The 27,325-nt window shown below is 35.5% G+C and overlaps 2 protein-coding genes across 2 annotated transcripts in view; both read right to left on the bottom strand.

The window, feature by feature from the left end:
* Window positions 1–1,122: 1,122 nt before the first annotated feature.
* Window positions 1,123–4,774, bottom strand: c23h3orf14 (chromosome 23 C3orf14 homolog). Its single transcript, XM_041225087.1, has 5 exons — window positions 4,698–4,774; window positions 3,639–3,743; window positions 3,307–3,430; window positions 2,896–2,970; window positions 1,123–2,482 (listed from the first exon to the last, which is right to left on the bottom strand). The coding sequence occupies exons 2-5, from the start codon at window positions 3,689–3,691 to the stop codon at window positions 2,258–2,260; spliced, it is 477 nt and encodes a 158-aa protein (XP_041081021.1). The 5' UTR covers window positions 3,692–3,743; window positions 4,698–4,774; the 3' UTR covers window positions 1,123–2,257.
* A 10,635-nt stretch (window positions 4,775–15,409) lies between these two features.
* LOC121298082 (receptor-type tyrosine-protein phosphatase gamma-like) overlaps window positions 15,410–27,325 on the bottom strand; it is a 168,554-nt gene continuing 156,638 nt past the window's right edge. The window contains exons 16-29 of the mRNA XM_041224887.1: window positions 27,113–27,209; window positions 26,323–26,405; window positions 26,003–26,137; window positions 25,710–25,844; window positions 25,447–25,619; window positions 24,946–25,081; window positions 23,853–23,999; window positions 22,120–22,213; window positions 21,552–21,628; window positions 21,152–21,280; window positions 19,277–19,423; window positions 18,631–18,773; window positions 17,481–17,616; window positions 15,410–16,958 (exon numbers count right to left, since the gene is read on the bottom strand). Of these exons, the coding sequence (XP_041080821.1) occupies window positions 16,812–16,958; window positions 17,481–17,616; window positions 18,631–18,773; window positions 19,277–19,423; window positions 21,152–21,280; window positions 21,552–21,628; window positions 22,120–22,213; window positions 23,853–23,999; window positions 24,946–25,081; window positions 25,447–25,619; window positions 25,710–25,844; window positions 26,003–26,137; window positions 26,323–26,405; window positions 27,113–27,209 (1,779 nt within the window). The 3' untranslated portion in view covers window positions 15,410–16,811. The remainder of the gene's footprint in view (window positions 16,959–17,480; window positions 17,617–18,630; window positions 18,774–19,276; window positions 19,424–21,151; window positions 21,281–21,551; window positions 21,629–22,119; window positions 22,214–23,852; window positions 24,000–24,945; window positions 25,082–25,446; window positions 25,620–25,709; window positions 25,845–26,002; window positions 26,138–26,322; window positions 26,406–27,112; window positions 27,210–27,325) is intronic.

The raw sequence follows: 27,325 nt of genomic DNA, 5'->3' as shown, positions 1-27,325 counted from the left end.
ACTGTTTTATTTAATTTACAAATAATATTGAAGTGGGTTGTCTTTTACTTGCCTATTAATAACACCTTGGACCATATTCACAAAACAAAACTGCGGCAACGTGACTGCAATATCAAGACACAATTATAATGCATTTAAGAGCTTTTACACAAACCTCCTCAGTTATTTTATATGACCCCTTGTGCAAAGCCTGGAACTAAATGCTTTTATTCATTGTAAGGAAGATCCCAACCAAAATTATTAACAATAAAACATATCTCGCAGGACATGGCTGACACCTTTGCATTTCAAGACAAGCAAGTACCAAAATACTTTTGTTAGTTCTGTCAGACTGTAAACAACATGTTCTCCTATATAACACTGTGTTATAAAGCAATCACTAAGGATTTAATTAATCAAAGCCTTTAAACAATTCTTAATAGGGCATTTCTCGACAGACATAAAGGGCCAGCATCCCTTCTAAAGCCGCATTTTCTAATTTTATTTTGTTAATATGCTTAAAACCCAACAAAGAATACATGACTTTCTCCAAGCTTTTTTCTCAAACGAAGACTGGACCGTTGCAAACTCATTTGTTTTGGGTCACATCCAAGGTTTCCTGAGTATGTCTTTGGGTTTGGGTTTGCACCTTTTCATCACTAACCCTTAAGAAGAACAGGTGTCCACACGATAATGAGCAACACAAGATACTCGTCCAGGCTGGCATCCCTAACAGGTTCAAGTTCAATGTACTAGTCATTGCCAACACAAATCTGTGGTATCTTTGGTAAATACACTGCAGGGCTTTTAGCATTTGAATACATAATGTAAAGCTAGTCATTTGGAAGGACTCCAGATCCTGCTCTTCAAAGCCCTTTAGATAATTAATCACATTGGTACATCACCTTCAGGGTATGAGCTGGCCCAGCTGACTAACACAGGCAGCTGGCAAGTACTCAGATCTCCAACTTCAGGAGTCAGGATGATAATATTTGTCTATCCTCCAGTTTCTTTAAAATATCTGAATTCTGAACATCCCAATGAGAGAACATATCTATTCAGCTGGCTACAGTGTAAGTAAATCTATAGTAGGATCCTGAAAATTATAACACATTCCAATATTTTTTTTTTAAATCCTTTTATTAGAATTTGACCAGTTAGAAATGGCAAACAACTTATTCTGATCACACAACACGTAGTACATGGTCCTTTCAGAATACAATTATTCTTCCTCCTGTTATTTGGGCTTCTTTTAAACACTGATTTTTTTCTCAACTTATAAAAATAACGATCTGATATATTATTATTATTATTATTATTATTATTATTATTATTATTATTATTATTATTATTATTATTAAACATAAAACCATTAGGGAGTTCCACACATGAAGCATTCCATTGAACCATCAGAAGTTCACTATAGAACCATTTCTTTTATGAGTGGACAACATTTGTTTAATACTGTGTCTATGGAAATCTTTGGGGTAAAATCTGATGGCATCCACATATGCTTAATAATATATTCTCAGAATTGTACATTTCATTACGGAAAACATCAAATAAATATTGAGCACAATTTGATTGTTGTATTTTTTTTTCAACTGTTACTCATTTTTACGCAAAAAATTAAACAATGTTAATGACAAAAAAGTGCATGCCATTATCATATAAAAAATATATTTAAAGTCAAACAGACAATAATAATGAATACCTAATGTAGTTTTAAAAGAAGGTAACTATTTCAGTAATGAAACTCTAACACAGCAATCAGCTCCCTCTGGTGGATACATATTTCGTTGCATACATCTCATGATTTCAGTGGTTGAAAGTTGTTGTTTTTTGTGCATTAGAAGGAATTCACATTACTAAAACCATAACATACCATTACAAATGTGACCCAGGACAAAAACAGCAAAAAACTTCACTTCAAAACTAGAATCATCTGTGAAGAACAAACTGTCAAATAAGCCTGTTATCTCAGGTACACTATGCTTAGCAATTCATCCTATCGGTTTATGAGAGAATGTGTGCATTCATGAAATGTGAACATTTTATCTTTATACTCTAGAATTGATATGAGAAAAATGCAAACGACCGATACTTAGCTTATAGGAACTGCATTATTTCATATCATTGAATTATGTATTACTCCTTTATAGTAGCTTAAATAAAAACAGTGAATGTCCATATATTAATACACATTTAAAAGGTTAACATTTACAAAAGAAAATCAGTAACCACATGCAAATGATAAGGTACAGCAAAACATTTTTCTTTAGTTTCTTAGTTTTGCACGTGGTGTCGACGATCGTGACACAGACATAGAGCTAGAGCGAGAGGGAGGCAAGTCACTCGACTTTGTGTTTTGTTTGTCTTGAGGGGTGCATTTTTGAAAATGTTTTCCAGCTCTTTGTTTCCTCCCTTGTGGAGATTGTGCCTTTCCTAAAAGAAACTGTTCCCATTGAGGGATCTTCTCTTCAACTGATGCCCAGTATTGAGTCTGTGTTAAAAGATGAAGTAAAGAATGGCTATCTTTGTTTTTACAATTAATAGCATGCTACATACTTAATATACTTGTTTAATTCCCATTTTAACTTTCTTTTAATTAATGGTTTAAATCAGGGATGCCCAATCACAGTGCTGGAGGGCCATTCCGCTCCAGGTTTAACAGGTAAAATGATATCAATAACTACTTCAGGGTTTGGATGGACATTTAATTGGTTAACAATTTACAACAGCGTTGGAACAAAGACCAGAAGTGGCAGCCCCTAATTAACAGGAGAATGTATTTATAATAGACAGATAGAAAGATAGCTATCAGGGAGAGGGGCCAAAAACTAATGGGGCAAACCTATAAAAAGTTTAACAAAAACAAACCAGAGAGATTTCAAAATGTAGAATAAGACAGGTTACCTCAATGCTGACAATACTAGGGGGTAGAAGTATACATGCTCTGGCATGTAATCTTTCCTTCATTGCTTCTAAATCCTGAAACAAATCATAAAGATTATTATATACAAGGAATGTTTGATCTAGCAAGGTGCAAGTCTGCTGTTTGTCTTCGACTCCAAAGCTATGTTAGAATTTACCAGTCAGCTGTCTAATTTACAACACTCCAAGAAACCGGCAATTCTAGCTCTCCTATTGGCTCGGCTTTCCATCAGGTGATATCTCAGTGTTCATCCATTATTGTGCAAATGCTTATTGGACTTTTCATCAATGACAGTAAGTGATAAAGCAAATTCAAAATAATTCTACGACATATTAAAAACAGTTAATTATTCAACTTGCAGGGAGTGACTCAATTAAAATGAGCACACTCACTTTCAGGAGGGCAGTATTTCTGTCATGTGCTGCTTCCGACACCGCTGTCCGATTTTTCTTCTCCTTCTGCTGGCCCTCAGTTAGATTTTCCATCTGCTGGAGCAGAGCTGTTCTCTGACCTAGTCTAGAAATCCAAAACATTACAGTTGCATCAAAATCCTTTCAATCACAATTTACAGTGGGCTATTTGATTGGCATACAGTGTATTTTAACTAAACCAGAAGGTCATTTACTGTTTGTGTAAAACAGGCAATTAAAAAAAAAAAAAAAAAAAACTGAATAATGATAAATAATTAATTAATCAAGAGGTAAAGAAACAGAAATTGACCTACATCTCCTCATGTCTTTTGCTCAACTCAACTTCTTGATATAAGTAAGACGTCATATTCCTGTAGCCGATCGCTGTGTTCCCTTTACTGGTAGCTTGCAGTATTTGCCTGGTTAAAAAGAAAGAAATGCCTCATAACAGGGAAGGTTTGTTTTTTGCCCTTTACATTTACGGCCATGGTTGGTGAAATTCTTGCTGTGACCCCCAGTCCGACTGTCAAACACACATATAATGTTAAAGCCATGTTTACAGAATTTAACTTTGCTGAAACAATTATTCTTACAATATTCCACCAGATGGCGCTCCCGTATTTAAATTATAACGTTATTAAACTCAAACACTTGAAATGCAAAAAGGCCTATGTGTAGTGGACAATGAAACCTACTGCAAAATAAATTCATGTGGAATTACATTCCAATGGACGTTAAATTGTCGATTTCTTTTTTGTCATTCATACAGATATATATATTTTTTTAAATAAATCGTTTTGCTTTAATAATGCAGTAATTAAATTCTAACCACAGTAACCTGGTTTTACATTAAATCGTTGTAAATGTATGGCAGAATATTAATATCACTAGTATGTAATAATTTCACTGATGCTGTATATTGTAACATGCAAAAGTATTCCCTTGGCTCCTGCTAACTGATACTATCTATTTGTTCAGATTATCACAGACGTGTTGGGGCAACAAACATTACAGGCCTGATTGATTATTTATATATATATATATATATATATATATATATATATATATATATATATATATATATATATATATATATATATATATATATATATAATGGGCTTCAATAGCACGATAAGCTGCATTATACCAATGCTATAATGAATTGACATTATAAATAATGCGTCAAATTGTCGCGTACAGAGTCGCGAAAGAGTCATTTAAGGTACCACACATAAATCAGGCCTTGAAAACGCATGGTAACTTTAACAATAATGTTAATTTTAGAGGTCTTCAAGCTTTTCAAACCAAAAAATATCGTACCAACGTTTACTTTCGCAATGAAAATAAAACAAAATATTAAGTCAAACTTTTACCTATAACAACTCTGAAGCTCATCCGAGTCAATGTTTTTCTCCTACAGAGTTTATACTTGTAGTCATGGAGACAGGAAGGAAACAGTCACCCTAAATGGACCAATGGCAGCATTGGTTATAGTCGCCATTATTGTGAGGGGCAAAACAGAAACATACCTCAACGTGGTTGCACAAGTTTTCAGAATTTTTACAGCGTGTATTAATTATTTGTGATTATATATAATAACGGTATGCCCCAGCAGAGTAATGTTATAAACTATGTAGCACATCTGCAAGACTAGTTTACACACAATTCTGACTGTAAGACTATTGTATTAAAAACAGCACCGGTTTCAGACCAACGAAGCAAACGATGCAGTGTGCAAATGCGTCCATGTATCAGCATAGCAAGTATAAGACCTAAAGAGGTGAGAGGTAGGCTTATGCTACAGTGTATTTCATTGTTTCCGTTCTTTTTAAATGATATCCGTAAAAAAGGCCACTGTAAATCAGTGTCGGTAAAAACAGCATTGCAAGGTTGGCAACCCTGCTGCGAATACAAGGCCAGCTTATGGTTTGAAATATGACGCGCTTGTGATTCCAGATTTCGAGCTTCAGTTGTTTAAGGGAGAGAGAGCAATGCTTTTCCCTGCGCCATCACCAAAAGTAGTGTGCTTTTTTAACTATCTGCTTTAGAGACAACGCTGCCTCGGATATAAACCGTATTACTTAAATGTGGCCCCGCCGTCGTTTATTTTAAATGGATCAAAGTGAATGCGGCGCATAAAAGAGGGCTGCCTTTATACGATGGCGACCTAATATTACTAAGATTTTTAAACGTGCATATCCCACTCGGTTATTATTTATTTATTCTCACTGTAATTAATTGCTTGTTTGTAATTTCTCCGAAAGAGAAACCGAAACTAAATCTTCTCATAGATAGTAAGCAAACATTGTTTTTATTTGTACGATATAGAGTACGGGAATTACAATTAAACTAAAAACAAAATAACAAAGTAACCTATAAGAACTTTAGAAGGACTGCTGTCCTGTACGTAGTTTATCTTGGGTTTTCTTTCAGAACTGTATTACCGTAAAATAAAATTTGCTTACTATGTGTATGTACATTAGTTTGTAATTTACTTGCTAGATTGTACATAGTAGGCGTTGCGCGTTTATATGTTTATTGTGTTTTTTTTTTTTTTTTTTTAGTAGGGGGTGAAAAAAAAAACATTAATGTTTCTTTATTGATAGCGGCGTTTATTGTAAAGCTTATATATGACTGTGGCGTCAATACGAGGGCGTCTTTAATTGGAGGGCGGCGTCAAATTGAATTAATACGGTAATTGGTTGTGTCTGCCTGTTGCCCCGCCCGACACTAAACAAAAACATCTCCGTTGCGTTACACTTCCACTTACTCGCCACGGGGTGGCAGCGTCGGTACAGAACGAGTTCAAACGACTCTTCTTTCTGGCAGGTTGCAGTTTCATTGTTCTTTTGTTTTCTTTGGTAATTTCGAAACTGCTCATTATTATTATTATTATTATTATTATATTATTATTATTATTATTATTATTATTATATTATTATTATTATTATTATTATTTTAAATATTATTACTATTATTTTAAATATTGCCAGTAGTAAAACAATTCTTCCCAAGAAATATGAACATATACTACTTTTAAGATATTCCTATGGACACCTGTACTACAGTATTATTTTTTTTAGTCATTAATTAAATATGTTTTTAAACAGGTGCGCACGCAGGATATAGGGTCTATGCAAATTAGGCATTGTGTTTCTCAGTTTGATTCGTTAGTTGTGTGCGCCAATCAATAGGCAGGTACTTTACGTAGTTCGTTTTTGTAACCCAATCAGATTGTTGAAGGCAATGCGTAACACTTCCACTTCCTTGCCACAAAGTTTGGGCTTTTAAAAATATATCAGAAATTTTGCACCGGTAGGGTAAAGTTAATCCGAGTAACTTCAAAGGGACAATAAATTGATTCTACTTGAACCAGCAGTTGTACTTATTGGCGACACGATGGCAGTATTGGATAAGAAATGAAAGCCAAAGCCGTGTCTGTCTCGTTCAAGTTCATTACCTGCACTACCATTTATATACAGCAGAGGTCACCGCAACCTCTTGCCAGTACCTCATCGAGTTAATGAGGTCCAATGGGATTGTGTATCTGTGAAACAGGTGTATTTCAATTAATATGTTAGTTTGTGGAAGAAGGAAGTCAAGCGAGGAGGCGTTTGCTGTTGTTTTGCAAAGATTACGATGGACAGAGCATGTTAAACTAGGTGAATGCTCCCGGTTTACTGTGTTTATCATTGCATGTGCAGGGGTTGTTTTTGAATGGTGCTCTGTGCTTAAGAGATTTAAAATAATTAAATGTGAAACACCAGAGTTGTGTGATGAAAACATTATCCAGTCTCAATCAGCTCCTACACGTTGTACAAATAATTAGTTCAAGTACTAGTTGTTATTTTACAAGGATGCTTTAAGAGATTTAAAAGAAATAAATTGATAACATCAGAGTTTGATGAAAATATTGTCTCAGTCGACACCTCCGTAGTGTACAAATAATTAATTAATTATAAAATGCGAAATAGTACTTTTCTGATCCATAGCATTGTTGGTTCAAGTTCCACATACAGCACAAATGTTAATCCCTCATTTTCAAAAATATTGTTTAATTTACCTTAAAGAATCAATTTTGTCACAAATGAAACAAAAATGAATCCCTAGGGCCACATCACAAAATGTAATAATGTTTTCACAGAGCTGGTAAGCTCCCAAGCTGGTGAGCTGGTTGGTTCTGTTGGTAGAGCAGGGGACTTTGATCCCTAGGATAGTGGGTTCAACCCCTCCCCCCAGTTAGGGGCATGTGTTTTTCTTTACCCTTCTTGGTAGACTCAGTTTTACAGAATGGGACAAGGTGACAGTGGTCTTAAGCATAAAAATAATATAAAGAGGTTGCAATGGTAGACTTACACATGGAGCCAAGTGGTGAGGTTTGAGAATTCTGCTGCTGTTCCTCCTTGGGTTAATTTCCTATATATTCAAGGAAAAAGCAATTTCTCCTACAGTAGTGAGATAGTGCAGTGGACTAATTTGCTGCTGTGCTGTGCTTTTTTTTTCATCCTTTGGGGGACTGGGTTCAAATCCAGTGGATTCTGTCCTTTATTTCCAAATTATTGTTTAATTGACCTTATATTCAGTGTGAAACAGAGATTTCCTGTGGGAGCTAGTGGTGCAGTGGGCTAAGCCCATGGCTTCCTCTTGCTGAAGATGGCAGTTCAAATCCGGCTCTGGGTAAGTAATGATTGTTGGTTGTGTTTCCACAGATGGAAGGAGAAGGCAGTGGTGGAGGCAGGAGAAGAGTGAAGGTAAAAGGGGGGGGGTCTGGCCCCCCCAACCTGTGAGGAGAGTTGCTACCTGAATGAAGAGCAATATAGTTTAATCTCTATGTGAGTGTGTTTCTTAAGAAAGAGAGATGAGAATGTCTAACTAAACCACCTTTTTCTTCATTCAGGTAACAACACCCCATCCTTCCACTCTCCTCACAGGTGGGGGAGGGCAGACCCCCCCCCCCTTTTATCTTCACTCTTCTCCTGCCTCCACCACTGCCTTCTCCTTCCATCTGTGGAAACACAACCAACAATCATTACTTACCCAGAGCCAGATTTGAACTGCCATCTTCAGGGAAGAGAAGGCCATGGGCTTAACCCACTGCACCACCAGCTCCCACAGGGGATCTTTCTTTCACACTGAATATAAGGTAAATTAAAGAATAATTTGGAAATAAAGGACAGAATCCACTGGATTTGAACCCAGTCCCCCAAAAGATGAAAACAAATCACAGCACAACAGCAAATTAGCCCACTGCGCCATCTCACTACTGTAGGAGAAATTGCTTTTTCATTGAATATATAGGAAATTAACCCAAGGAGGAACAGCAGCAGTGAATTCTCAAACCACCACTTGGCTCCATGTGTAAGTCTACCATTGCAACCTCTTTATATTATTATTTTTATGCTTAAGACCACTGTCACTTTGTCCCATTCTGTAAAACTGAGTCACTAAAAAGGGTAAAGAAAAACACATGCAGGTTTGAATTCACTAACCTGGGTATCAGAGTCCCCTGCTCTACAAACAGAGCTAACCAGCTTGCCAACTATTCAAAGTCACCTATTTCCTTCCTTTGTGTTCAAATAATTGGATAATTGCCTAAATAGATGATGGTAGAGAAGTTCTTCCCATGAAAGTGTGATGGTACAGCAGGCTAATTCTCTAGTGTAGTATACTATTCTTCTCAGAGAACTGAATTCAAATACAGCTGATTCTTTTATTTTTTTCAAAAACGTGGTTCATTGACCTTAAGTTAATGAAAAAGCTAACTCTTCTATAGAAGTGAAATGGCACAGTGGGCTAATTCACTTGCATGTTGTTCCTGGACAAACAGGTTCATTTTTTTATTTTCAAAGAATTGGTAACCTTACAGTCAGTGTGACGTAAATAATTCCTGTGGTGCAGTGGGCTAATTCCATAGCCTTTGCTCTCAGAATTCAGTGGTTCAAATGAGGTAAGTAATAAAGTTGGTTGCAAGTAATGATGCCGGATGTAACTAATGATGTTGGTTGTGTTTCCACAGATGGAGGGAGGAAGAGGCAGCAGTAGTAGTAGTGGTGGAGGCAGGAGTGGATAGAAAGGGGGGATCTGGCCCCCTTGCCTGGGAGAAGAGTGGAAGGTTGGAGTGTTGCTACCTGAGAGAAGAAAAATAATTGTACTTCTAGCTGGTTGACTTAGTTGAAAGTGTTTTCGTGCTGAAACTGTACAAGCTGGATGCTTTTCATAACATTCCATTATGAAGTAAACTTGCACACCCCTTACTACTGTACTACCTCCACTTTGAATTCATTATTACTGATGAAACAGCAGGAGTGAGAATCATTCCTAAATAGGCAAAGTTAGCACTTCTCTCAACATGCCTTAGAATTACCAGCAAACACTCGGGCGTTGGTGACCAAAGCAGGAAAATAACCTTAATTTATTGACTTTGCATGAGTGAAGTGAGCTCTATTAACTCTTTCTTTTTCTTGTTGCAGGGGAAAGGGAAGATTATTACGGAAGGCTACCCCTTTAGAGGATAGACAGCCATTATGACCAAAGACAGGTGAAGGACCATGAAAAGGTGTAAGATGGCTTGAAGTAGTAGTTTAAAGTTTGAAAAAATAAAAGATATACAGTGTGTTTGTGTATTTGGATCTGCGATAATTGCTTAGTTATTTAAAATAAATAAGAGTAAGCATGTTAATGTGTGTTATTGTTTATGTATATGTACCATTTTAGGGCTTGTTATTGTTATTATTACTGTTATTGTAATATTAAGCATACATATTTAAAGAAATAGAAAATATGTTGATTGTTTTATATAGTTTATTAGTATTTGTTGAGAAAAGGTGCATCATGTGGTTTGTCTTACTAAACAGATACAATGCTCCAGTCCAAACTATGAAATAATAATCACTAAATCACTTGCTGGGTGGGTGTGGTGCTGGTAATAAGTAGGTATGCTCTTGTCGAGAAACACGCTTTTCTACACTTGCCAAGTTTCCCATTATGATGTTGGCTTTGCCACACATAATGCTGCACAAATTAGAACAAGTTTCTTCTCAATTGTAAAAATAGATATAAGAAATCAACTGTCTCCAGACATTCTGGATGAAATTCTGACCATCAAGAGTGCTGGTAAAAACAGCTTCAAACCAACAAAGCAAATGATGCAGTTTGCAAATGTCTCCATGTATGTGCATAACAAGTAAATAAGACCTAAAGAAATTGAAGTACGTACAAATAGCCTTTTTTTTATCATGTATGCCACTGTAAATACCTTGCCCCCTAAAACACACTATATACACTCTATGTCTAAGGGAGTACAAGCTCAGATTATGCGTTGGAACAACAAACATTTTGGGCCTGCATGTATATATGTGAACTTCAGTGGCACGATAAACTACATTATACCAGTTATTTGATAAATTGATATTATAAACAATAGATCAAATTGATGAGTACAGGCTGTATAAAATATGCATATGCAAACTAACTTAAAGTATAATTTATGTACAGCATATAAATCAAGCCTTGAGAACATATGATAACTACCAATAACTTTAATTTCAGATGTCTTAGCAAGCTCACGCTTTTCAAACCAGATACCGTACCAACGTTTACTTTTTACATGAAGATAAAAATATGAAGTCAAAATTGTACCTACATTTACTCTGGAGGTTTTGCTGCAACAGTATTTATGCTTGTAGTCATGGAGACAGGAAGGAAATAGCCAACCCAAATGGACCAATGGCATCATTGATAGGCGCCATTATGGTGAGGGGCAAAACGGTAACTTATTTCATTATGAAGGTTGCTCAGCTCAGCATTTTTAGTAAAATCTCAGCATTTTTACGTGCATGAATTATGTGTGTGTTTGTGTGGTGTGTATGCCACTGTAAATAAGATATATATATATAATATATATATATATATATATATATATATATGTACACAGGTCTCATTACAACATTTGTAAACCATGGAAATCTGTATGACTACTGTTTATACAGCCTGCTGTTAGAAATTGTATTACATTCTTGTGTTATTTCATTATTTTATAGTATACGTATGTGTTATTGTAATTTACTGTTTTGCTTTTGCCATATGAATTATTTTACTGTGGAGTTTATGCTTTGTTTATTTTTACTGTGTGCTGTGCTTCTGACTTTTCATAAGCAGGCGTCTCTGTAAATCAGAGTGCACGACAGTACTTTCTCTTTGGGCTGGCTTCAGTGATCTTAAATTCCAGCTTGAAACTAACATCCTGTAATTAACATTATGTTAACCTCTATTACATAATGCAGCCTTATACAATACGGTAGACTAACCCTTGTTGCATGTGATGAATTTCTGGCAATCAGTATTTTAATTATTACATATAAATATGAATATTAAATATGATAAAATAAATTAGAATATCAATCATTTCCAAAAAATGCAACAACAGTGTTTTTTTTTTTTTTTTTTTTTTTTTTAATTGCTTTTGCATTATTGTTCATTCAGATAATTGCCTAATCTCATTAGGGGCAGTGCAAGAATGTATTATTGTCATGTGGAGGTCAATTATGAAAAGCATTCTCTGGTGTTCTCATTTATCTTGTGTTTTCTGAATAAAATGTGGAACATTGCTTCTTTAACCCGATTTGGCTATGCGGTAGCCTCAGGTATTTATAATAACTGATGTGATTAAAACTGCACTGTTGTCAAGCATCAGCAACTGCACTTTGGGGAAATGTGTTGTAAAAAGGATAATGTACTCAGTAACTAGCTTGCCAGCTGCACAATGTAGATAACATAACTTGTTAATTTGATCAACTTCTTTACAAACATCTGTCACATTCGGCAATGAAACACCATGAATTCCACCGGCCTTGATACATCCAGATCACATATAAAACACCCATTAATCTCTAACCAGACATAACAGAAGATGATTAAATATATTTTGTGGTTAATACAGTCCTGTTACAGTGTTCTTAATTTAACAATCAAATAAAAAAGCCAATCTTCCTTAACTTCTAAATACCAGTGATGTATCTGGCACCAGAATCACCCAAATGGAATTAGTAAAAAAAAAAAAAAAACACATTTTACTTCACACACGTAACCCAAGTTTTTCATCATAATTGAAACCATTACAGTGCAATTCTAAACGTATCTTATTTGTTCATTTAAATGGCTGCTAATAAGGTATTGTTTGCTACCGAATGCAACTGTAACTTTCTCCATTGCTGTATGCTGCCTATTTTTCTCAGAAATCTCCCAAAAAAGATACGGTGGATAAAGGGGGTTTATAGTATTTAGGTTTCTTTGTGGGTCTTTCATTTTACACCCTTGAGTGTGAAGAAGCTACAACAAATGCTGTCTTGTACAAGTACAATACAATGTCATGACTTGACTTTTAACTACCCTTTTAAAATCTGCCTCAGGTATTTTTCACAGGCAAATCTGGTCTGACAATTACATATTCATGTTTTACTCAAATTAACAAAAAATAAACCAGAAAATAATAAGAAAACATACATAATGTACAGAAGATTATTATGAATGATATGCCTAAATAAATTCATCTTTTTTTAATAGTCACATTTAATACAGATTCAGTGGCAAAAGTTCAGTTACAACTATGGCCACCTCTAACAGCAATGCTGGCATCAAATCTTTATCTCATACTGTTAATTAGAGTCTATTTGTCACATCAAGGCAGATTACTTCTTTTGGTGGAGGCACCAACAACAGCTTACCAAGCTGTTCCCAATGGCGTTTAATGAATGATATGTCTGCAGAATTGTCTGGCAACAGTAAACAATCCCCATTGTGTTTCTCAAGTTAATGCTGGGTGGCATAGCTGTGTGGGGGTATGTATTGTCTTGTTGAACATAAAGTCTGGGTCATTTAGAGGAAAATAAGGGACAAGTGGACCATGGTACCCAAGGTCTGAACATAAAACATCCAGTATGTTACCCTTGTTTTTCTCCTCAATTTATAATTTCAATTTTGTCTCCTTATCACAGCAATGTCCCACAACAGCTCAGGAGAACTGAAGGTCAGTGGATGTCCTCCAATCCCAAGACCAAACATCAGGAGTGGTAGGCGGTAGGTGGGACTCTCAGTGAAACCTACAGTTGCCTGAACATATAAACAACATTCACATCCCATTGGTATCTTCTGGCGATTAAGATACAAGTTGTTCTATGATTTTACTTGCAGTGGAGGTCATTCTTATTGCTGAAGTCTAACTCTTGTGTAATGTAAACCTTAAAATGGATCATCCAGATCAAGAAGCATGTTAAAATTGTGGAAGCAATCAAATAGCGCCTTGGGTTGTTCCATGTGGTTCCTGCTAGTGGTGAGAGTACGGTGTAAGCCAATACAGAATACTGTATTGCGTTAAAGCATTGCAGGCATTATTACATAGACTCAACAAACAGGTATTTATAGTATACACTTCACATGGTAATACTAAAAACATCTAATGGTTGGGTGTGATGGTACAATCATTCAAGACCTCTAACTGAAGTCCCGCCAATGTAGCAAGCTTTATCTTCTACACAGGGCTTAATCTTCTACAGCTGAATCGGGCTTATAAATGTGTTGGCATCACTATTCCTGCACTTGCCATCTTAATTACATCCTGGCATACACTGTACCAAAGGCAATATATGGGTTGTCTCTGAATTGTAAACGTATCACTTTACCAGGGTACTATGATTAGTGGGATCGGTTTTCTCTTTTTTTTTTTTTTTTAACAAACCTTCATTCCCATTATGTACATCAAAACCCATACTTTATTTTATGTATAGCAATACAATTTACATATTAAATAACACTATAATAGAATGACTTGATATAGCTTTCAACGGGACACTTTTTTTTTTTTTTTTTTTTTTTTTTTTTTTCCAAGTTACAAAAAGAGCTGAAACACCACATTTTTTAAATGGGTCAATGGGACAAACTTATTCAGTGACTGGCTAGATCTATTCCTATTGTACACACTGACAACAGAGTCGTAAAAGAAAGAAAGCAAGAAAAAAAACAAAAAAAACACCCAAGATTCACAATCACTGCCCCAAAAGTAATCGTACGTGTTGAATTATTTTTGGAATATGATGACAGTACTCACTACCTCAATGCACGGAGACTTAGTTTCCACATATCCACCACAAAAAGAACTATGAAGGAGGTGAAACTAGAAAAAAAAAAAAAAAGTTTTATATGAAAATATAAAATTCTATGATTATATACCATAGATACAAAGTTTCCAGAAGATGGATATTAAGCAACAACATATTTACATTTTAATGATATACACTAGTGTTAAAAAATTAAAGGAATTTATGACTTAAGAGACTTCGTTCAACCCCCAAAAAACAACGGCTGCATGTAATTCTAAATGAAAAAAAAAAAAAAATCAAGTCACTTCCCCAAATGTTGGACAGTTGTAACTTTCACTGAACTGACTCATCTTCTGGAGACATCATAATAATAATAATAATAATAATAATAATAATAATAATAATAATAATAATAATAATATTGAATGTTTTCTATTTTTTGAAGTTAAAAAAAAAAAAAAACATCTCTGAAAAATTAAGAAAAATACTACATTTCACTAAACTTTCCATAAGCACAATGTTATTGTAAGCATTTGTGTCCCTACTGTTACAGCTTGGTTTGTGGTGTTATGCCCTTACATGACAGGAACGCATGAATGCATGCTCGTAAACAGCAACTGAAGCAGTAAGTGCACAGGGTTAACATGTGGTGTTATGAGTAGCTTACATAGTATCATTTAATAGTATAAAATGAAATACATTAGTTAACAAATAATTCTGTCACATTTCAGAACAAACGAAAAAAAACCTGACATTTGTTTAGTCAATAACTATGATTAAAACAATGTTTAACTCAAATGTTTGCAGAACGAAAGCTCCCATTCTTGTAAAAATTAGACTACTTGAGAGAGATCTCTCTCATCTCTCCTTATCTACTATATATTATCCTATATATATGATATATTATATAGTATATAATATATATATATATATATATATATAGATATACCATCAACTAGAGAAAAAACATTTCAACTAGTTGAGACAAAAAACTCTCCAATCTTTTTTTTTTTTTTTAAATAAATACAACACAATAAAAAGACTAATATCAAGGCAGTTGTGCTGTACAATTAACATGTAACAAATTGGTTTAGCTTCTGATATAGATCTATTTTCCAATATCCCCAATATAGACTCAAATATCAGATTGTTTAAAACCAGACACAGTTGTTATGTAGCAACAAACGAGTCAAGGCATTGATCCTGTCAGCATGAGCCTAAAGCACACTGGTAATACATTTGGGAGAAAAGGAATAGAAAGCTTTCAGCAAAAAAAAAAAAAAAAAAACAATATACCAAGACATGTTGAGTCTGTGGGGCCAAGCTTGCTCTTCTAGAAACCCATGGGTCAGTGTTGCATTCATAGTCACATGTGATAGAAAAACTCCTCTTCACTGAGACCAGATGGTTTTAACAAGAAAACACCCTTAAAATCATACATTACATATCCTACTCATCTTCAGCAAATACAGACTATGGAGGGAGGGTATGCAACACATACAGTGTTGAGGGTACAAACAAATAAAATGTAATACAAATAAAAGCTTACATTTATCATGGTGAGGGCTGAAAGTATATTATTGACCTTTTTAAAAGGTGGGGGGGGGGCGGGGGTCAGGTCAACTTACAGTATATGCTATGTTACAAAACAACTAGTAAGGAATTCAGTTATTAAAAAAGGTCCTAACTTCACAGATTTTTTGTTTTGTTTTAATTTGACCAACTTTTAAAAGAATAATATGATGGGCTTGACTTTTATTAAGAATACCTTATTTAGAATATTTAAAAAATAATTTATTTTTACCCTATTGCTGTAGGTGTAGAAAGCAGCATGATAATTTCCTAAGCGAAACAATACAGTGTTTCCCTGTATAAAACAAAGCATAGTTTCATCACACTGAATCAAAACTTCTTAATGAAATGTATGCATTAAAACACATTTAAAATGGGGTGCTCAAAAGCAAACCCAGCTGTGACTGCATTACACAGGTTTCATTGTACCATGGTAAACTGCAGACGATACACTGCCAAATGCTTGTTGTTCTGATCAACTCAAGAGCACACAATTCCGTTGAGTGATGCCATGGAATGTCACATTAGAGCTTGATTATCAATTCTGTAGATTTGACTATTATAGGCAGTAACACTGATTATATAGTGCAAATTAGAAAAAAATGTGTTTCATTGTGTGAAATTAAACATAGGTGCAAATGCTCAGTAGGATAACATTAAGACATAAAATGGCAAAAATAAATATCAAAAACTTTATCAGTGTAAAAAAAGTAATCAGGTTATTTTTATTTAACCTAGAGTCTGGCAAAAAAAGGCCTCAAAAAAGTCTGCCTAGTCCTTGAAGTTTTCCAAATGAAGCGCCTCTTCAAGGCTTTTCAATCTTCAAACGAGAGACTCCATGCTTTCTGCTGGGTCCGATTCATCCATAATCACAATAGTGCCATTTTTGTCTATTGACACAAGGCCATTTCTATTCTCCTTGGTGCTGACCAAACTGAGCATGGATTTGTATAGATACTGGTACTGTTCCTAGGAGAATAAAAAATTCAGTTAGCAATTACCACCACAGTGCTGTATGTGTGCACAATATCAGTTCCCGCACAATATCCTTGACAGTGTTGAGAGCAGCACAGAGAAACAAAAATAAAATCAAACACAAAGGACAGAACGTCATCAATCTTCAAAGCATCCAGCATTGTACAGGTGAATGCTGGTTGCATTAGTTTTATAGGGACCATTGTAGCACCAAAAAATTGCAATAGATAATTTCTGATGCAGGTGGATTCCAGGGGCAAGAGTAATGCTCAAGTATTGTTTCTGAATATGGCCATTACTGCTGTAACACATAAGAAACACTTCTGGTTTATTCATATAATTTGTTTTTTACTAGGCTAATTAGATTATGAGTATACTTCCATTATGCATTGGTTTGCTCTTCCCTAGTTACAGTGATGTTAAATTGTTTGCTGTCCCTTAATCTTATTCTGCATGAAAATGTTGTCCTCTAATTAAAACGGGCCCTCACATAAATAAAGAAACAATAACACTTACGATGTCTGTAAAAACTCCTGGCCTCATGAGGTTTATCATTTTTGCCACCTGATAGACATCCACAGCGTTTTCACTCTCTAGCTGCTGTGACAAGGTTGTAAGAGCACAAAGCATTCCAGCTGAAACTGCACCACACCTGGAACACAGAGGTCAAGCATGATCGCAGAGATGTATGAGTTTGCGGTTAACTGCACTTCTTGCCACAGCAACAAGGATCTGCAGGACCGGAATATGGTTTTCTACATTTGAAAAGTGTCCAATGACTCCAATTGTTTGTTACTATACCAGTTTATTGCTGGATTGAAAACCATTGGGTAGAAAACCTATCCTGATCTTGTAATTTATACTAGTATACAGAGAATAAATATGTTGATCCAAAAGAATGTAGACGGTTACATGTCATTCGAAAACTAATGACAACTGTAAGTCTTTAGTAAGCCCCTGTTGGTTGCTATTAATTAGAACGACAGATGAATCTTTCTGTCCTTGCTTGGTAAATATGCTGTAAATCATATAGATGGACTCATTACATTTTAAGCTTCTTAGGATTCAAGATTAACCAACAGTACTTAGACTTCAATGTATGATCAGTTTCTTTTCAGTAAGCAAGACCACATAAATGTAATATTAAAAACTAACAACGCTATACTGGAGGTTTGATAAAACAAAAAGTAAATGTACAGTGCTGTGAACTGTTCTGTACTTTGCAAAATATAAAAACAATAATAAAAACATATCTGTAATGCGGATGGTTTTAAACAATGGGGGGGGGGGGGGGGGGGGGGGGGCTGGGGGGGTTGTATGAATGCGATTACATGTCAAGGCTTTTGGATCAATGTTCAGTTTGGCAGTGCTGGATTAATTCTGTACAACACAGGGTTACCGTGAAGCAATAAAGCTGACAGCAAACATTTCTCAACAGCCCACCTTCTGTAGATATATAAAATAAAACTATGATCCCAGTAATTATGGTACAAAAATAATAAAAGGCAGATTTGAAACAACTACCCCTTGGGCATTTGAGAAATAATTTACTGAAGAGCAGACGAAGCTCTTGGGAGTTTTTATTCAGTGTAAAGTTTCTCTTGGATGACTTTGTTGCTGTCACTATGATGTCACGACGCCAGGTAAATGCAAAGACAACACATACTCATCATGAACGATGGTTGGTCCATCTCGGGTCATGGCCTCTTCCTTAATTACATTGATAAGTTCAAAGGTGCTGCTGAGTGGCGCATCTGGGTTTGGCCATTTAGGGCACTGAAAGTGACGCACTTCAAGGACATAGTCATCCTGAAATGGAAAAACAACACAAATGTAAAGAGAACCAAACCTAAATATATGGCATAGTAACTAGTTTTGTTTCATATCTCCTACAAAAAACAAATCGCAAAGCAGGCCCAGTATACTACAATGATGCTTTTCTTTTACCGGGTAATCTTTGACCTTTGATCTCAAAGGGGTTTTGGGTTTCTCTAGCATTGATGCCCACAAAATAATAAATAAGGCAAACTAAATTGAAATCTAAAAAACACAATTAATGAATCTTCCACAAAACCATTTTTTTGTTGGGTTTTTTTTGGGCTGTTACCAAACTGCAACGTTGTCATTCCATTAATTAACAGATAAAATGAATATTGCTATTTGCGAGGCAAGGCTGCTGAACATAATTAACAACCAAATTTTAATGACACATAATTGAATATATTACAATTAGAAGCTGCAGCACGTTAATGGGTATATGAATGAAAATGTTTTGCAGGCATCTAATAAAGACGGCTTTGATATCTTAATACCTGAGTTGCCTCTAGGATAAAGTCATGGATGATAATTTGCTCTTCGTTTGAGAGGCACAATCTGTCTTTACTGATAAGGGTAACGGTAAAGGCCTCACAGTTCATAGACTCTTCACGGCTTGGCCAATATACAAATTCATCCTCTGCCTGAAAGAAGAAGAGACCGCAGATCTGTGTGGAATCCAGAATTGGTGTTCATATACAGTACTGTGCTAAAGATAGAGAAACGATAGGCTTTGACCTCACACAGCACATTTTAATGAAACTTAACACTCAAAAATAGCCTTTCTAAAATTACTGTAAATGTAAACTGAACAAGCACACACACAAAGAACAAAAAGCATTAGCTTTTAAGAAACTGGATATACAAAAGCTTTTATAAACAGACCACCACCAATATCACTACAATTACCTATGTAACCTTTATAAACAAAATACCTGAATATAAAAAGTCATCCTTCAGAACGACTTTCTAAATTTTGTGACCAGCAGAGCACAATTCTAACCAAGGAAAGCACTGTAGCATTTCTGATAGCGTCCCTGCTGAGGAGTATCTGTAAATTGCAGCCCAAACTCAAGGGAAAATGAATAAGGCTCTTGTTTCTTTGTCAGCTTTAACCTTGGGATCTCTGTGTTGTGACTAAAGAAACTTGAACAGATTCTGTCTGTCTGAAGAAGGATAACATAACATGACTCTTTGCCTCCTATATACCTTTTTAGATTGCATTTGGCTAAACACCAATTGATTAGACTTTTTTTAACCCATAGATTAATAATATACAGTAGACTGAGATTATGAGTGTGCATTAGATTATTCAGTGGCTATTAGTACATAATACAAGGTTCTAAGTACTGCAGTTGTCTTTTAGGGTTTTCTAGATGCAATATATTTTACAAACACTTAGTGGCAATGTTAAACAGTTTTTATGGGTTTTTTTATTGGTCAGGGTGTAGGGCTTAATGCATGCCATAAAGCAGATTTAAAAGCATTGCATTGCAAATACATTTTTGCAGTACTGAGTGAAAGAACTAATTATCCTTTAGGCACCCTGCTGGCAAAAATCTGCCAGGAGACCATTAGCTTGTATATTCTATAATCTTCTTTAGCCTAAGAGAACCAATTTTAGCCAGATGTATAGATGTCAGTTTTAACTTGGAAACTCATTCTTTCTCTTAGTATGTGAAATGCACTTGAGAATTCTGCCTTTAACTCTTTAGCACTTTACAGAACGAGACAATCACGACAACCTCATTCACTGATAAAATAGCTTCAGTCTAATGCTGAGAAAGAGTAGTAACAATGCACACTACAGCTTATTACTCTACTAGATCAGTTTTTATACTACAGCAGCGCTCTGTAGAGCGACAAACAGCATATGCATGCACGTACAAAACAAACATTGAAAACATCTTGTTGACGGGAATTTGTATCCCCTGCTGGGGATCCATATACACTATAAACAACAGCTCCCATGCCAGGTTTGAGATAACATAACATTTGAATTAATGTTACTTGGTTTTGTAGCACTTTAACACAGCTGAGAAAAACTTCAAACTAGTAACTTCATCAACACAAGGATGGATATTAACAGTGAATGCAAGAGTGAAGTGAAAAAAAAATGAATGTGTTATCCTTTCTCTCTGATTAGTGTGAAGGACAGGATGGCACTTAAGCTTGCTGACACTCACACCCACAAAACTTAAGGCACAATTCAAGTGTAAGAGGACATATGGTGAGTAAGGTGTTGTTACTATCATAATTAACGATCTTCTCATGTCACTGTAGCACTTGAAGTGTAACTATTGCTTTAAAAAAAAAAAAAAAAAAAAAAAAAAAAGCATATTGTCCAACCTTTGGCTGAATGCAACACTTACCAAGCCTTGGTTATCTGGCAACATGACAATGATTTGCGCATTGTGGTCCCAAATCATTCGCCAGAAGTCCTTTGTTGTGTGAGGCAAGGGGTGCTGTGTAATGATGAATTCGTTGCTCCTGTAGTAACCCTGGAATAATACATGGTTTGCCAAGTTAGCTCATATTGGTGGGGGAAAAACATTTACTGGACCAGATACAACATTCAAATTGTAATAGCTTGACTATATAAAAAAGACATGTCACTTAGCATGTATTATTATTATTATTATTATTATTATTATTATTATTATTATTATTATTGCCTGCTGAATGTTTTTTCAACATTTAAAAAATATGCATGGAGATGGAGAATCTTGCATGTTTGAAAAAAAAGTAGCACAGTAATTTGTAGTCCCTTACCATAATATAGGAGGCATTGATATAATCTGTTCCTTTCATTCCAGGCAGTGGTGCAAGACCCACTCTGGCACGTTCAGCTGTATTGGGAATTACAAACATATTAAATTTTACATATTAAATCCCTAAGATACTATACATCCAATTTTGCGTAAAGAGCATAAACTTTTGTTTTCCAAAGTGAAATTTTTTCTTCATTTTAATTGAAACACACCAACACTGTTGATTCTGCTGTGAAAACTGAATGAACTGGTCTCCAGTGGGACTGAACATTTGTGGCTTCTAAATAAAGACGACTGCTTCCTTAGTCACTTGCATTGAAGAAATAAAGTGGCCGGCAAGAGCAGGTGATCAGTAATACGTTTTTTACAATGCCCAAATATGTTATGTAGTGATACATTACGAAACACACAAGGATACTAAAACCACATGATTTTTTCCTGCTTGCTTTTGAGATAAATAATAAAAAAGCAGTGTGTACATTGTTCATAGTCTCCATTGTTCTGCCATTTAACAACAATGCATCAGCGACAGTAAAATATTACAATAAAAACCAAAGAATAAAGCTTACATGGTACTACAGAAGAGTTTCTGTTTTTCTCTTTGTTACATTCTTTCTGGGCACTGAAACATTCCACATATCTTGCATTGCACTGCGTCACCAGCTGGAAAGAAAGAAAGAGAAGTGTTTCAGAGGGCTGCACAGAATCGGTAGGGTTGGTAGTGTACATGCATACACTTATGTGCAATATCATGAAAAATAATATTTGCAGGCATTGGCTACACTGCATAATAGTTTCTGTTATTACAAATGCCTTTGCATCTCAAGGTTCACATTTTTTAAACAAAAGTAATTGAATTATTAAACACATTATTATTTAATACTAATTAATATTTCTTAAAAAAAAAAATTAAAAAAAATCCAAACAACATTTCTGAATCTTTCAACCCCGGCCACCATTTTAAATTCAGAGCTACCTACATTGCTGTCTGTGTATTTGAACTTCTAAATTGATCTTTAACAATTTCATATGCATTGACTGCTTATATAACTTGCTTTGAACTGTAAAAAAAATATACTGGTATTCATGTGGATCTATAAAAGGCAACGGCACTGCTGAAAGCACAGTTTCTTATTTTGACATTAGAAACCCTTTCAAACCAAAGAGACTGGTGGTTGCAATAAGGTCACTTTGTAAACCAATTGAAGCAGTAAAAAAACAGGTCAGAACAGTAATGTAAGGACATTCATGCCTTCCTGATGTTAAACATCACTGTATTCTCAATCAGTATTTTAGAATAATTAATTTTTTTCTTACACCATAACATTACATGTGCTGCATGTTAAAAGTTTTCTTCGTCACATGTAGAAAACATAAATATTTGTTTTTTACTACATAAAAATAAGTTGCTTAAATTGTCATGTAATACATCTCTTTTTTACCTGTTTATAGATGATTGTTAATTGACAAAAAAGCATAATAACATGAACATTTATAATTGAAAAAGATAACAAAACAAAGCAAAGAGCGATGTTAACACTATAAATGCCATATTGTTTCCAAAATTATTGGGGTGATAAGGCTACAGATCAATATCTCATTACCGGTTAAATAAGAAATACAAACATCTTAACTGTAAAAAAACAGATACACACTTTTTGTTTGAAGATGCTGTTCATCTAGATACAATCAGAAAGAGGAACATCTTTTTTTAACTGGTATCTATGAAGAAGTAATCAACTTCTGAATGAGCCAGTGAAAATATTTTCAAGCTTCTGCAGACCGAATGGGGTGTTATTTCTGTACTGTTTTAAACAGAACAAAATATAAAAAGCTTCAACATAACAAAGAGAAAATAATCTTCAGGACCACCTCCTGTTCTGTTACACTACCAACTTGAAAAATAACGACAGCTTATTATCATCTGTGTGTCATCTAATTCAATTTGAATTCAGGTACCATGCTGGGAGATGACAGTGGAATTACAGAGGGTACATTTACTGCTGTTTATAACCGTGAGGTTTGTCGACTGTTAATGCAGGTCATGGAAACACTTGCACACAGCTCTGTGGTGGAGAATAATTTGCAGACTGTGAAGACTATCTTGCAATACCCGTTTGATATTAAGGAACATAAGTTTGTCAGAGAACACAACACACACAAACAAAAAACTGTAATGCAGTAGGATTGCATACCCTAAAATGTGTTCACAATCTGTATTCATTGCACTATGGTATTTACTTGGTTTTCGGTGAACAAGAAGCTTTGCATAAAGTATGAACTGCCAGCAGGGGCTGCTGACCTTAAATTGCTTTTCTAGTCGCGTCTTCCCACCAGCCCCTAGGGTGAGGATGCTGTTAACATAGCTGTGCAGCTGATTGGCAAGTACTTCTGTTTCTTTGCCAAGGATTGCTTCCAGCAAGGCATCGTGGATAAAGACGTACTGCTCCTGTACAAGGAAACAAATTAATGTATCGTTAGAGAGACATCTTGATGGCTGTTAACCTTTCCACTATACCTCTTTGTTTACACACTTATTTTGTTACAGTGCAGCTTTCAAGAGCATTCTGGCACAAGCCAAACTGTTACGGCACTTTTTCTGCTTATTTCCCCACTTTGAACAAAAAAGATTTGGCATGCAACCATTTCTTTTGTCATGCACTGACATTGAAAAAGCTAATACAAAATGGGAATGTTTAAAAAATACAGTCTGAACCACAATAACCCCTAAAAACGCGTTTTAGGTGGCGGAAGTAAGGGAGGCCAGGATAGATGGCGCACTACCATCTCCCCCAAAGTGTCCACTTCCTCAGCAGACCTCTAGTGCTGGTTGGGTGCCCTGCATTCAACACTTGTATTAACTACTGCCAGCCCTGCTCAGTGCAATGAAGGCACTTCAATCGGGTAAGCCAGTTAGTCACCCTGTTGCATTTTCTGATGCAGCAGCCTCAGCTGACATGTGTTCTGGGTCACTGTCTTGCTAGTAAAGCATCTTTCATGGCACTATGTATGTCTTTGTCAGGCAGATGTGTAGCTAGTTCGCTCTTGATTTACAATTGTCATCCAGTGCAAAAGCTTGCCCATTTAAAAAGTTTCTTATATCCTGGCTTATGCTTCCCACTGCCGCTGCTTTATTGATTTATAGATGGAAATGAAGCATATTCTAAGGTTTATTCCATGTATTTTGACTACTCAACTGACCAATGCAGTAGCTGTGAACTGGTTTAGTTAAATAGAGCTTAGCATGCTCAACTTGATCTGTACTATTTGGCCGAGTATTCTAGGTGGTTTATTAGTGGAGACATATTTAGCGAACATTTGGTGAAAATCCAGCATGGCACAAAAACAAAATGATATATGAAGAGAATGATTCTGACACACAGTCGAGTTCCAACCTCAGTTTGGACGAGGTAGTTGCGCTGTGTCCTGATGTGTTTGAGGAACCCCAGGACATTGACTGTGCTTTTATCTTGTATCTGTTGCAGCATGCTGTCAATTACTATATAAGTTCCAGTTCTGCCGACACCAGCGCTAGATGGGACAAAAGACATCAGATCTTAAATGAAATATACACGCCAGAGATGAAGCATTGAAAAAGACAGAATTTGCAGTTCACTACCCCCCATTGTTTTAAACTGTAAAGAGATCTGCGTACAACTTTGCCACACACTTTTTGTTCTCCGGTAGCCTATGTTCATCAAATAAAAAAAAAAAAAAAAAAAAAACATTTTTTTGTTGTGCTGCCCAGCAGATTAAAATAAATTTAATTTTGAACATGTTTTTAACTTTAAATGCTGCTTTAAGAGCACCTAATAACTGCAACGTCAATCTAGCAAGCATATAGTTTCTGTTTCAACTACTGGTTTAATAAATAAGCAAATAATAGAGTCCGGTACCTGCAATGGACAAGCACTGGGCCCATGTCTGGAGTCCTGTCAGCTGATGATCTTCTCACAAAGGTGAGAACTGGCAGAGCGTACTCTGGTACTCCCATGTCAGGCCACTGCGTGTAGTGATACTGAATCACTGTCCTCTCATTCTGACGCCCTTTGGGGTTGCCTTTCTGTCCCTGGTGCAAAAAAAAAAATCTGGTTTACAAAACCGCATGATTCGTGGGATATGTGTCGTTTATATAGAGATTCAGTTACACACTACTGACCTTTTTTAGTTTTGTATTCCTGATTGTGAAATGGCGCAGGGTGTAACAGGCGTGTACTTTTGTGCTCTTCAGTGTAACAATAATGTTTCCATATTCTTCAGTGTTCTCGGACGGCCAGTACTGATCACATTTTCTCTGGAAAATTAAGCAAAAAGAAAAAAAAAGTTTAGTCAAGTCAGAATACACTATTATTATTTATTTATTTTTACTTTTAATGAAGTGTTTATTTAGAAAAAAATCCATCCATCATCTATCTATCAAATTAATATTTACAAATACAAAATGTCACCTACTCGTCCTTTTTCAACTAAATTTGTGATCATAACGATGATTCCGGTATTCTGCTCCCAAATCATTCTCCAGAAATCTTCAAACGTTGACTTTAAAGGTCCTTGTGTTGCGATGTAGGCCTTTGATTTGTTGTAACCCTGCAGAGAGGGGAAAACAAAAGAGGCAGGACCTTTTTAAATTACTGTTTCCAAAGACAAACACACATGTTACCATACAAGCAATTACCTTAAATGTCAGCCTTTTATGTGACAATTTCAAACGATAAAATGTGTTTAACCAATCAAATTACTCGTGGGGTTTCTAACATTAACAGCATACTTACGTCAACATAATTGCCATTAATGAAATCACTGTGCTTTGCATCCTTCCCTGCTAAAGGTCGCAACTTCACTCTACTGTGATCATCTGGAAAAAAAAAAAAGAAAGAAAAAAGTATGAAACAATTTACTGATATTTGTTTTTGTTTTTTACATCAAAAGTAGCTGAGGGTACGTGGACATTGTGGGAAACCAAAATTCCAAGCTGTGTAGCGAGGCAGACCCTATTTTTTTTTTCTTCCAAAAAAAAAAAAAAAAAAAAAAAAACTATTCTAGCTGTGACATAAAAACAAATCCCTTTATGTTCCAAAACCTGCAAAAAACAATCCTGTAAAAGCAGTACAACACAATATAACATTTTCCTAGGACTGCAACTCAAATCCCTTTGTCCAGATTGTTTCTGCAGTTGCCTACAATATTAACACAAAATTATATGACGAGTGGAATCTCTGCCATTTCATTTCAAATCCTGTTATCCTGTGATAACTCCACCGGGCACAGTTTGGATAAACAAAAGTTGCAAACGGTACATTGAAGTCAAACTAAGAGTGGACACTTGACCAACAAAAGAAAAAATAGGACCTTTAAGCAAGGTGACACTCGTCAAATAATAGCTGCATATCTGGAGCACACATCTAGTGTCCTTGGAGACAACGACCTCCCTCTCTAGTATAAAATCCTTGACTCTCAAATGTTATCCACTTCCAGAAAACTGTCATCTCTTCATACACTTGATGCACCCTGAAGTTCTCACTTGATAATAAAAGTTTATACAGCGTCTTGGTTCAAACTTACATGCAACAATGTTGATGTATCTGTTTTTGTGCTTGTTGTCTGGGTGACTGGAGTGCTCTGCTGTGATGTTCATGTCAACAGTACAGCGTTGCACTTCCTATTAAAAAGGAAAAAGAAAAATAACCCATCAACTAAAATCCTGTCATTGTAACATTTATTAACAGCTTCTTCCTTTGCCAATAAAAACTGTGCAACCATTATCCTTGCCTTCTG

This window comes from Polyodon spathula, chromosome 23 (genome assembly GCF_017654505.1).
Source record: "Polyodon spathula isolate WHYD16114869_AA chromosome 23, ASM1765450v1, whole genome shotgun sequence".
In the NCBI taxonomy this organism is placed as follows: Eukaryota; Metazoa; Chordata; class Actinopteri; order Acipenseriformes; family Polyodontidae; genus Polyodon; species Polyodon spathula.
The sequence above is the reverse complement of the archived record's forward strand: the minus strand, read 5'-3'. Positions and strand labels throughout refer to the sequence as shown.

Excerpts from the sequence above, each read along its gene's own strand:
- c23h3orf14 (XM_041225087.1), bottom strand. The coding sequence starts at position 3,691 with ATGACGTCTTACTTATATCAAGAAGTTGAGTTGAGCAAAAGACATGAG. Across the intron at positions 2,971-3,306 it reads GAAATACTGCCCTCCTGAAA|GATTTAGAAGCAATGAAGGA; the intron begins GTGAGTGTGCTC and ends GATTTGTTTCAG. Across the intron at positions 2,483-2,895 it reads CTAGTATTGTCAGCATTGAG|ACTCAATACTGGGCATCAGT; the intron begins GTAACCTGTCTT and ends CTTTTAACACAG.